This window comes from Hakea prostrata, chromosome 9 (assembly GCF_041222555.1).
Source record: "Hakea prostrata isolate BN-2017 chromosome 9, UWA_Hpros_2, whole genome shotgun sequence".
Classification (NCBI taxonomy): domain Eukaryota; kingdom Viridiplantae; phylum Streptophyta; class Magnoliopsida; order Proteales; family Proteaceae; genus Hakea; species Hakea prostrata.
The window spans coordinates 9,569,515-9,582,299 of NC_142608.1; the positions used below are offsets into that span (position 1 = coordinate 9,569,515).

Below are 12,785 nucleotides of genomic sequence, written 5' to 3' on the forward strand. Positions count from 1 at the left end.
CTCATCATCTGCCCGATCATGACTAAGTTACAACCTAAATATTCTGTCTTTGATCTACTAAGTTTAAAGCCTTTTGATTCCAAAGCTACTCTCCATGTTCTAATTTGGTATTAATCCCCACTTGTCTCATCGATCAACACGATATCATCCGCAAAAAGCATACACCAAGGTACCTCATCTTGGATGTCTTTGGTTAATTCATCCATTAACAGTGCAAATAGATATAGACTTAAAGTTAACCCTTGATGTAGCCCAACTGTTATCGAGAATTCATTACTTTGTCCCCCCACTATTCTAACACTAGTCACCGAGCCATCATACATATCCTTAACTATATCTATATATTTACTTGCAACACTTCTTTTCCTTAGTACTTGCCAAATTAACGCTCTAGGGACTCAACTGTAGTTCAAATGTTTTATGTCTAGCTCCAATTTTAGTTGGTGTATTTGGATCATTTTATGCCTTTATTAACTTTTAAATTTAACACTCCTGTGCAAGAGCTAGTGTTGTGTTTTAAGTCCTATTAGGGTTTACCTAAGTTCTAGGAGATAATTTCCTAGGCCTTAGCAATGAGTTTCCTATCTTATTTACATTCCTTGTAGAATCACTTTGGGGTTGTGTGGCAACATTATTGTTTCTTGTCTTTTGTGGTTTCTTTTTTTTTTGGGGTGGGTGGGTGGGTGGGTGGGGGAAACAATCAAATCATGTATGTGTAATCTCTGGTATGTTTCTTTCTTGCTTTTTTTTTTCTTTTTCCTCTCTCATTTTTGAAACCAACATGTGCTTGGACACAATTTTGAGCCCACTTTGGGACTCACAAAAGGCCTTTCTTGAAAAGGCGGAGGGGCATTCTTGTTTTTTTTTAACATCAAAACATAACCTCCTATTTTGAAACCCTAAAAACTCAAAGTTTCTTCACTATTTCATTTTTTTTAATACAAAAACAACTTTTTCTCTATGCAACCATACATGATTTCAGCACCCAAAAATAGTAAGAAACAATGAAAATCAATGTAGTCACTATTATAGCCCCTATGATGGAGCCCCAATTGAATGAAAATCATATTCCCACTTTTGTATTACACCTACAACCCCATTCCAGACATTGAAACTTCATTTTAGCAAGAATAAATCATCAACGTAGTCACTATTTCATCTACCCATCTCCCCCTATAGTAACCCTTCTTGATCCCTGCTTTGGCCCTTCGCACATATAACTCTAATATGTAACTGGTGTGTTTTTTACCCCCTGTCAATTAGAATTCTTATCCTTCATAAAATCATCCTGCCCCCCCCCCCCCCCCCCCCCCCCCCCCCCAAAAAAAAAAAAACCCCCACCGATGTACGAAGTAGACTGCCACTTGATCCAAGTTATAGTCCTATGATGGAGCCCCAATTGAATAAATGCCACTTCTTCCAAGATCTTTTAAGAGAACCAACACATGGATCAAAGAAAAGGTTTCTTGAGATTCTAAATTTTGGTTACGAGATATGGGATGGATTATGGAGTACAACCTCGAAGGTATTCGAATTAGTGGCCTCTAAATTCCTTGGTTAGGTTAATTGGAATTGTTGAGGATTGCCACATCACCCCTAATTAATTTTGATAATAACAAACACAAGGCTCTAATGTCTTGTTCAAGATGTGTCTAAATAGATCAGGTCTAATGAATTAAGTCAAGATAATGGAACTAAAGCAAGAATGATCAAGACACAAATGAGTAAAATCAAGACATAAATGAAGGTCAAACCAAGACTCAACAATGAGTTGGAATACGAGGATTTGACGCTTGCAGACTATGTGAAGAATTGAAGAACCAATAAGGAATAATTAAACTCAAGAGGATTAAGTGCACTTAAGACACCACATACACTTTTATAATTGCATTCACTCATTTATCATGCTCATCATATCATTAGACAGACCTACAGCATGCTAAGTAGAGTCAACTTGGACATAGAATTGTTTAGGAGGACCAGAAAACCCATGAAAAGACCAAATAACTAGTTGTTGTACTAAATGGCAAGCTTTTTCCCCCTAAAAAGGCAAGCTATTTGGAAAAGGTAAGTCATTTCCCTTTAAAAGGCACGACATTTCCCCTTGAACAGCAAACCATTTAAGCTCAAACGGCTCACCTCTAAGCAATATGAAATCATGGAGAGGCAATGGCTCACCGTTTTGAAACGAAGATTTGCTTTGAACAAAAATACAAGCCATTGGTTCCAACGGTAAAATCCTAACGACTATATTCCCAAATGGCTTGCCATTTTGCCCAAAAGGCTAGCTGTTCCAATCAGAATGTAAATATTTTCTAGCCATTGGGACTTAAACCGAAGAGGTTCAAGACTTTATAAATACCCCTTATTTGAAGAACTCTACCAAGTGTTCAAAACCTCTACTCTCCCCAAGTGATCAAAGCTTAATACACAATCAATCCAAGTGTTGTAGCCTCTCACCCTTATGTACACATTGAAACACTATCGAAAGGAGCCAAACCTTTTAAGTTGTGATCAAGGCTAAGATGATAGAAGGCTTGTTGGGAGTTAAAGCATCCCAACATGGTGCATACATTGTATTTAGGCATTCATTCTCAATGCATCACACTCACTCAAGAGGTAAGGTTGTCACATCCCTTGATAGGTAATACCCTACCATTGTATTTTTATTTTGTTGTAACTCTAGTCTAGGTTGGATTAGAATTGTAAAGGTACTCTTGCCCATGAACAAAAATTGTAGAGGTTTAATTATCTACCTTCGGTATTGAAAGAGAATCACTAATGCAAATCTTTCTTGAGGCCAAGACATGAGTGGACGTAGACTTTTCAAGTCAAACAACTATAAATTCTTCTATTATGGTTGATTGTGATTTGCTCGATTTATTTTGTTTGCTAATTTAGTTTTAAATTTGCAATGAACCAAAAAAAATTGCCTAACCACTAGTAGCAACCAATTAACCCCCCCCCTTTTTTTTCTAGTTTACATTTACAGGAATGAAGTAGTATCAAGATGAATGGTGTTAGTTTTAGAGAAACATATAATGATGGAATATATGGTGCAATGGGGCAGCTTCTTGATATTTGATGAAAATTTAATGAAATGGAGAGACACTCGGGGAATTTAGCTAATTATACAAAGATATAATGTCCCATCATTTGGTTGGATTTGGATAGCTAAATATCTATATCTTGAAATTGAGTGATCAGAATGGATCAATTTGAAATCTAATGTCATTAAGGATGTTGGGATGATGTACATAAGTATGGGTGATGTGAAACAAATTCTAGGGTTTAGTTGTTGGAATAATGCCCTAGAATAAAGCTCACTTCAGAATCCTCTTCCCTTAGAATCAACAATCTTCTAGGGCTGTAATCGCCTTCAATATAGGCCTCATGCAACAAAGGACAGATGGTAGGGTTAGGGGGCCAGAATAGGTTTCGGCCAAGCTAGGGGACTTTAAGGTTTATGTCTGAGGGTTGAAACCTTGCTGTAATTATGGTTTCAGATCTGAAATTTATGGTTTAATGATTCTAGGGCTCAAGTAGGCTGGAGTTAATGCTGCTGTTACTATTTTATAATTTCAAATTTGGTTCTAAGGATTTAGGGTTTCAAAATTAGGTTTTCTACTTGATAGGGACTCTAGAGGTGTTGGCTAGGGTTAGGGTTTGAAAGGGGAGGTAGAGAAGGCATAGGAGAAGCAAATCCTAAAAGGATTTCAAGTTTAGTTGAGGGGCTTGGGAGTTATAGGAGTTTTAATAAAACTAGGGTTTACGGTATCGACAGGTTGAAGATGAAGTGCAAGAATTTTTCAAAACCTAATGGAGGAACGTTTAGTGGTAGAACTAAGAGTAGGGATAGGGTGCAATCCAACTAGAAGGGGAAACTGAGGTAATGGGGTGGGGATCAAGGAACTAATGGGAGAGGGATGCTACTGTTACCTTAAGGAAGATGGGAGGGGATGGGAGAGAGCTGTGCATGGTAGGGAAGATGAAGGGAAGGGTTTCAAAGGGGCTGGGGTAGGTTGTACTTACTTAGGAATGCAAGGGAGCTGCAGGAGTTGAACAAACTTTGCTGGAAATTAAAGAAACAGCAGACATCACACACTTTATGGCTGCCGCAAGCTTCCCCAAAAGGAAACCCTGACTTCTCTTCCTCCAAACTCTCGATCTTAATTTTATTAATCAATTTAACTTGCTGATTGCAGAGAATGAAGGCTTATTTATAGCCTCTAAAAACAACACACACTAGAACCTAAGAAACCAACTTGGATTCAAACTTGCAGTCCGATTCTAAGACTCTTACTTGGCTAAAGACTTTGGCTCTAACAAGGATTCTATCATATCTCACCCTAGGAGGATCCAATTTGGAATTTAAGAGTAGATATGAAATCCATAAAAGAAGTAGACTGAAACTAGGGGACTCCCTTACAACTTGGGAATCCAACACTAACAAGGACTCCTCAATTGAAAAAATTAAAGTAGAACTAGGGTCCTACTAACATGAGACCCAATGACACCCTAACTTAGACTCCACGAATTTTACCAAAAGAGACCAAAATACCCTCAGTGAGACTAGGGAGTAAACCTAGACACTATGCTGCCCCTGGAAATGATTTACATTAATGGGGCAGATCTAACAGTTAAATTGACGTAGATTTGGCATTGAATTCTGGATGTCTTGAGAACCCCAACAATTCTAGAAAAACGTAGAAAAAAGAATGTGATAGGAGAAGGGCATTGATGTAGCTGCCAATAATACCTAATAGAGCATTGAGCATGGAATACTCAGATGAAGAATGAAGGTTGTAACTCGGATCTTCAACCTCCTAATCTGATCTGTACTCCAAGCTAGAAACTAACTCAAAATAGAAACTACTTAATTTAAACTAAGACACCTAAAACTGAAATAAAAACATCAGAACAGGCTATCATGGTAGAAAATCTCGCTCTCGAGCGAGACCTCGCCATCTTGAAAAACCGAGATCTCAACCATCTCAGCAAGACCTCGGTCGAGATATACAATTTTTTAGCGTCAACTCAATGGCCCATCTCGGTGGATTTTAGGGTCCCAATTAGGTTGAAACTTGGTATTTAACCTATCTAAGGCCTTGTGAACACATGGTGGCCTTGGATTTGTTAGAAAACAACCCTAAGTATGATTTCTAAGTCTACCCATAGTGTGAAACCCAAATGTTGTAGGATTAAGAAATGCAAGGTTATACAATATGTAATATAGAATCTTTAAGGCATACAAATGAAAAACAAGTGTATCAAATGCATCAAATAACCTAACAACAACAACAACAATAAGCCTTGTCCCAACTAAATGGGGTCGGCTACATGGATTCTTGCCCTCCAATCAGTTCTGTTTGAGGCCATGCTAGATACAAGGCCTAAAATATACATATCATTTCTCACCACTTCTCCTAAGGTTATCTTAGGTCTACCCCTAGCTCTTCTAGTTCCTTCAATATGGATTATATCACTTCTCCGTACAGGAGCATTTATAGGTCTCCGTTGAACGTGGCCGTGCCACCTCAAACGACTTACTCTAAGCTTATCACTTATGGGAGCAACTCCCAGACCAACTCTAATATGACCATTTCTTATCTTATCCATCCTAGTTTTGCCACTCATCCATCTTAGCATTCTCATTTCTGCTACACTGAGTTTATCTATATGACTCTTTTTAACAGCCCAACATTCTGCACCATACATCATAGCTGGTCGAACAACGGTCCTATAAAATTTTCTTTTAAGCTTTAATGGAATATGTCGATCACATAAGACCCCGAACGCACCTCTCCACTTCATCCACCCTATTTTAATTCTTTGGGAAACCTCATCTTCTAAATCACCTCTTTTACTTATGATTGAACCTAGGTACCTAAAACAATCACTTTGAGAAATCTCTTTATCATCAAGTATCACCACCTCATCATCTGCCCGATCATGACTAAAGTTACAAACTAAATATTTTGTCTTTGATCTACTAACCTAAATGTTATCAAAATTCCATCCATATGAGTATCACAATTTCAATTTTCAAGAATAAAACAATAAAATTCTACAAACATTAGAAGTTCTATATAAATTATTAAATCATAAGTTCATAAGACAAGCAAAGAATGATTGATCTTCCTTCGATTTTGTAGATGTGCTAAGAGTAGTTGCAAGTGAAAATCCAGCCGAAATCCGCAAAAATAGAGGGTTCAAGCGACATCACAAGCGAGATATAACGAGATATGGCTAGATATAACGAGATATGGCGAAATATAGCAAGATATGGCGATATCTCGCTCCACATCACGAGCGAGATATCCTAACTCTTTGCTCTCGACCTCCATCTCGTCCCGCTTCTTTGAAAAAGCAAGATATCTCGCGAGATCTCCCACCATGCGAGCTATTATGCCCTTACAACTAATGTTGGACAGAATTTACAGACCAACTAAACTAATTAATTCACCTATTTCCATACTTAGCCTAGACACTCAACTTTTGGGCCTAAAGAGTAAGGCCCATGACCACAAAAATGTATTAATTTTTTTTGGGATGAATCGCGAAAAATGCATTTGGTAGTGATGTGGGAAAACATGCCACTTAAGTGTCGCATTTGCATCAATTCTCCCCATCTTGAAATCTTCATCCTTGCATTTGATAGTGATGTGGGAAAATAACATGTGCAAAGCAGCCCTAACCATTCCTAGGCAAAACTCCGGCATCTAGGAATGGAGTCCTCAACTCCGAGAGGTTTGTCTTCAAAGAACCATAGTGGCATGACAAATCCGATATGATCATGTTCAAAATCAGCAGTCAAGCTCTTGGAACTACTATCTTGATAATGTCTTTGTGAACCTTTGTAGTACCATGTACAGCCTTGTTCTCCTTCTATTTACAGATTTGACATACCTGCTCTTTCTTCAAGAACAACATCTTGAACTTTGGTGGCTTGTAGGAAGTGTTCTAAATTACTTCTCTACCTTCCACTATGTCATCCTTGCTTACTTTAATCTCTTCCATTTTAAAGATCTATTCTATATGCATAATCTTTGTTGTCACAATTTGAAGTATTACCTCTTCTTCTATAGGCAGCTCCTTGGGAGTTGCTTCAAGATTCTTGGGCAGCAAATTCTGTCTTCCACTATTTCAGCAATGTTTGTGTAAGAACCTGTAGTGACATCTTCTACCTGCAAAATCTCCTTTTATTGAAACTTCAGGCAGCAGCTCTTCCTTAAGCTGTATGAGCTTGGCCTCCATGGGAGTAACCACTTCTCTCGTGTCTAGGGGGAAATATCAGATCTGATTCTCTATTATTATTTTTGGACTCCTCCCCAGGAGCTAATCTTTCATTGTCAACTTAATGTCTTTCTATCTTTTCTTGAATCCATATAGCCAACCTCATTTAGTTGGGATAAGGCTGAGTTGTTGAAAAGAACATGAGGAAGAAGAGCACATTGAAGGCATGACTAATCCAATGAAAATATTGCTTATAAAGTGAATGTATTTAATATATTTCATGCAACGACAAAGGACAATGCATGCTAAGGGACTCAAGAACCTTGATTCCTCAGAAAGAAGGAATAAAAAAGTTAACTGAAATCCAAAAAGCTCGGTTCAATTCCAACAGCCAGATCTCAAATTATAGACCAACCTACTTCAGCTAGGATCGAAAATTGGAAAAGCAAAGGAAGAATTCTGAAGGTTGCAAGAGAACTCAGTTAATGATTTAATTAAACACGGTATAGAGAACTGAAATCTGAATTATTTAAGTAAAATGACTTGGCACTAAGTAAAACTTTACTTGAAGGAAACTAACGGTAATCATGAACTTTAAGCAGCAATTCTAAAATGAGAACAGAAGATGACAAAGTAAAGCAGGATTTAATCAGTAACCAGTTCAATAACTGGAACCCAAAACTGAACCAACTGTTTCTGGTAGAATAGAAAATCACAGGATAAGAAATTTAAGAACTCTGACCTGCAGCTTGATAAAGTGAAGAAGCCCGCCTAGGTGTCCAGGGACATTGCTATTGTGGTCTCACTTTGTTTGCTGGTGTCACTATGTCGCCATGTTGGTGTTGCCTTGGTTTTGTTATCCCTTCCACCACCTTGGTTTGCCTAGCCACTGAGAAAACTATGAGAGAAAGAGGGAGAGAAAGAAGGATTGAAGATACCAGTTGGTCTTCACTTCTGAATCCACAGAGGTATGGCCTGAAATCCATAGAACCAGAATTAAGAACACAGCTTCTGTTTCTTAAAATCCATCGGAAGACTGAACCCCCTGAGCCTCAGACTCAAAAAGACACTTCCAGACAGATCAAAGTCATTGCTCGACAGAAAAGGAATAAAAATAAAACCAAAACTGACTCTAAAAGCCACTCAACGTGCACGAATTGAATCTTCTTCATCATTCTGAATCTTCAAAACCAGCTAATCTTAAGAAGTCAGATGACCTGTAAGAGAGAGAGAGAGAGAGAGGAAGGGGATTTGGAAGAGCCATCTTTGGCTCGGATGAAATGTTATATTCATACATACCAACTTACACATACTGAAAGGACATTCCAGAGCACAAAATAATGGAGGGATAAATGAATTCCTAAAATAAATCTACGGGAGCTGAAAAGAATACATGATCAGACATCAAAAAGCTTCCCTCAAAACTACTTTTGGAGCTCATCTGTAACTGGTTTGTACCCAACAGAAAAATGCAGTGTTCGACACAAGCTATTTGCTACACGAATATCCACAGCTCTAGAGAATAAATGGTGCAGTCAGCAGATGAAATTCAGATCAAACCATCAAGTTGTTCACAGTTGGAATCACTAGAATAATTCAAAATGGATTTCTACCTCAGTTAACCCCCAAGAAATTATCTTTCCTGGTTTAGGATGAACAAATTTCCTTCGTTAAATCATGGACAAGGTGTTAATTCACATTGATTCTCTAGTGTCCCTTTCATCAAGAATCCATGGATCTCTATATCATGACTGACATATGAAGCACTTGAGAACTAATGCGTTAGGAAGAACGGCATTTCTACATTTTGCTGTCCAGAAGGTAAGTGGTTCCTGCTCCGGGGTCTCTGTGCACCAGCAATGCTAGCAATTAAGGAGTTACCCAAGCTACCTAAGCCACTAGGTCCGGTTAGCTTCAAACCAAACTTTGTGAATAAAAAAGACAATTTCTTTTCATCCCCTCCAGTCACCAACTGAAGCTCAAGGGCCTGTTCTCGAGATAATACAGTGTACAGATGCAATGGTGGGTTTATGGACCGCCGGTAGTCCTTTAATTCTTGCCCAGAACCATATTTCCCATTAATCTCAGTCTGGGTCTTCCCAAAAGTGACTCTCATAATCCCCATAGCCTTTGGATCGTCGATTGACGTATCAAATATAAATGAGAAATTCCCAAAGCCTGAATCAGGCTTCCTGAATAAATCAACGAGAACATCGTTGCATGGTCCCACATTCTTCTGCACGAAATTTCCAGAATTATTTTGCAAAGTCCTCATTGCACGAAGAATGCATGAAGCTTCCCTTAAGCCACTCAAGAAAGCACCATGCATGGTAGCTGGATATTGCTTATTTGTAGCCTCTCCAGCAAAGAAGAGTCGCCCTTCAACACTTTCTGCAAGAATATCATAATCACTGCCAGATGATCCTACTCGAACATGGGAATAGGAACCATAGCAAAGAGGATCAGTACCCCATCTCGTACAAATTGATTGGATTGGATCAGGCACATCAACGCCCTTTGGATTATATATACCTGTCAGATTATAGAAATAATATTATACAAGGTACATTAGAATGGGAACTTTCTAAAGTAAGAAAACTATGTGAATTGTCACCTGTCATCTAAAAGGATGTGTACCTCTGAGAATGCTTAGAACTCGCTGAAGCAAAACAGCTGGATCAGACGATTCAAAAGCAAGTGCAGCCTCTCCTGCTACAAGTGCAACAAGAACAGGACCACCAGAAACGGTATGATAGCTGTAAAACAGGAAGAACTCTCCACGTCTATGTCCATCTTTATTGAGACAGCCAAACGTGTCTAGGTCCTCCCCCCAGAAAATATGAGGAAAAATCATAGCAACTTTATTTAACAAGCCAAAACCCAATCGCTCAATAGCATCTAGCTTTCTTTTGGGTAATTCAGGTTCAAATCTTATAGCCCTATTCTTCAGGACACCAAGAGGCACAGTGCAGAGGACCATATCAGCTCGAAATACCTGATCACCAGAAACCACCTCCACACCGTTATTTCCATACTTAATAGTATGAACAGTTTTTCCATAGAATATGGGGACTCCTTCACACATTGCTTTAATCAATCGCCAATTACCTCCAGCAAGAAAACAGTGGTCCCCACCCATTTCATAAGGATCATCCTGGTCCCAATACGCAACTGAAAGGTTTGATAGACAACCAGCATTTGCATATTCCAAGTTGGCAAGGTGCCAATCAAGAAGTTGCCTTTCCTCACAACTTTGAGCCACACCGTACAACTGTCTCAGTGTCTCTAAAACTGATCCTAGAGAAATATCATCTGCATGTTCAAGCATAATTTTTCTCAGTTCTGTGGCTTTATCCAGCAACTTATTGAAGATTATCTCCACCTTCGAATCAATTTCCTCATCAACAGGAGATCCATCGGGCTTATATAATGGGCATTTATCTCTGACCTTGTGAAGCGGAATGGACAGTTGCCTTGCAAGAACTCCAAGAGGGTTGGCATGGATACCCGTAATAACACTCCCACCAAGATCTACAGCTGCTAGCTTGTCCTTCAGACCCATTTTCTGTGTATAAACTCTCCCTCCAGGCCTGTTTCTGCCTTCAAGGACAACCACCTTGAAACCAAAGGATAAAAGTTGTCTGGCTGCTGCTAATCCAGCAAGTCCAGAACCAACAACTATCACCGATCCTTCATTTCCCTCACGCGGAATTTGAGATGTGATTGATGGTGAGACTCCGAAATTAATATACCCATGAGACAGTAGAAATTCGTATGCCGAACAGATGAGATGTTCATATTCATTACTGACAGTTTCCCTAATTTGTCCTTTTGAAAGCCAAGTCCGGACATTATCCCTCCACTTAGCCAGTATATGATTTCTCACCACAATGTAGTCATTTTGCTCTTTTCCACCCAATTCACCCACAACCCGTGCCTCGATTTCTTCTTCAAGCAAAGCATCAATTGGGAACCCAAGGGAGAGAGCGATCATAGCCTCAATTTCTGTTTCCTTCTGCATGTCCTCCTGTGTTCTATTCCGTTTCCTTGGAGTGCCACCTAAATGCTTCTCTATGAGTTCGTCCATAAGATTCTCATCGTAGTTTGGCAACCCTCCGGACTTCCTCGAAGAAGAACGCTTATTAACAGTACCATCAGAGATTGGAGTTGCCATCCCCGTGTCCCAAAAGATTGCACCAAGCATACAAATGAATTTGAATGAACCTCTCCGCTTCCGCAGCCCAAGTTTATAGATACCTCAGCCGCCCAAGAAACAGATATCTACGTAATTTTCTCTTACGGATTCGCGAATGGTCAAACATACCTCTACTGAACAGTGGGTTCAACTTTGACAACCTTAGAACTGATATAAAATAACAGTCCATCGAGTATACACACTTGCATGGTTTCCTACTCCCTTGATCATCTGAAGCAACCCAATGGAGGAGATCCTACACTTCAAAGTTTGAATTCGGAACTACCAGAAAAGGAAGCTTCAATGTTCCTCTTCTTCTCCAATATCAATCATTCATTCAATCAACAACAAAAGATTAACAAAAAGATAAAGCTAAATACTCTGGTTTTACAAAAGAATGAAGATAAAACGAATGATTGACCGACTTCAGCTACTACCTTGGAGCTTTCCGATACATATACGACAAAATATCACAAACTCAAAACTAGAGAGATTCTTGAAGACTTGGAGAGGTGAATCCCTACCTTTTACACCAAAAACAGGAACTTCGGATATGTATTTCCGCTTTGCAATACTGAAATCGAAACTAGGGTTTTCGACATCGGACGAACTCTATCTCGAGCGCCGGGGCAACTGGTTTTGTCGGTGACTCGGTTAGATAAACAAATAGCGAATGGAGGGAATTGAAATTGCAGTCGGGATTGGTGGGATCTTGCCGAACCAAAAACGAGAATGAGAAAATACTTTTTTTTTTTTTTTGTTTTTTTTTTTGGGGGGGCTTAAAAAGAATGAGGAAAAAGCTCAGAACGGCTTTAAGCAAACCACAGGCGGAGCCCCATTAAGTGATGGTCCATTAAGTGATGAGTTGAAGAAGCTAGTGGTCTGGGTTAGATTCTAAGGGATTTCCATTGAATATTTGGATAGAAGATTTCTTAACTATGTTGGGCTGCACAGTTGGTAAAATTATTAAGGTGGATTCCCCAATGGAGCAAGCCGCGAGAGGCAAATTTGCAAGGTATGGAAATTGACCTAGATAAACCGCTTTTCTCAAAATTCAAGCTCAAGGAGAGGATTCATAATATTCTTTATGGATCTTTGCATTTACTTTGTTATGATTGTGGTCGTTTTGGTCATAGCCATGAGAATTGCTTTGTTAGTAAAGAGCTATTTACAGGAGGGGAGACTCAACTGGGGGTTGATGACTTATAGGACTAAGAGGAGATGGCCAACATTGGCGGTGCACGGGTGGTGCCGACATACACCTATGGGCCCTAGATGATTGCCCAGAGACCGAAGTTTCAGAAAGATGCTCCTAGGAATGGCGGGCGGGGGAAACGGCGGGGAAGTCCTTAGA

At 39.3% G+C, this 12,785-nt stretch overlaps 1 protein-coding gene across 1 annotated transcript; it reads right to left on the reverse strand.

The window, feature by feature from the left end:
* Positions 1 to 3,988: 3,988 nt before the first annotated feature.
* Positions 3,989 to 12,325, reverse strand: LDL2 (LSD1-like2). The gene is made up of 2 exons (XM_089168436.1): positions 9,874 to 12,325; positions 3,989 to 9,768 (listed from the first exon to the last, which is right to left on the reverse strand). Exons 1-2 carry the CDS (start codon positions 11,438 to 11,440, stop codon positions 9,011 to 9,013), a joined length of 2,325 nt encoding a protein of 774 aa, XP_089024562.1. The 5' UTR covers positions 11,441 to 12,325; the 3' UTR covers positions 3,989 to 9,010.
* Between the last annotated feature and the right edge of the window lie 460 nt (positions 12,326 to 12,785).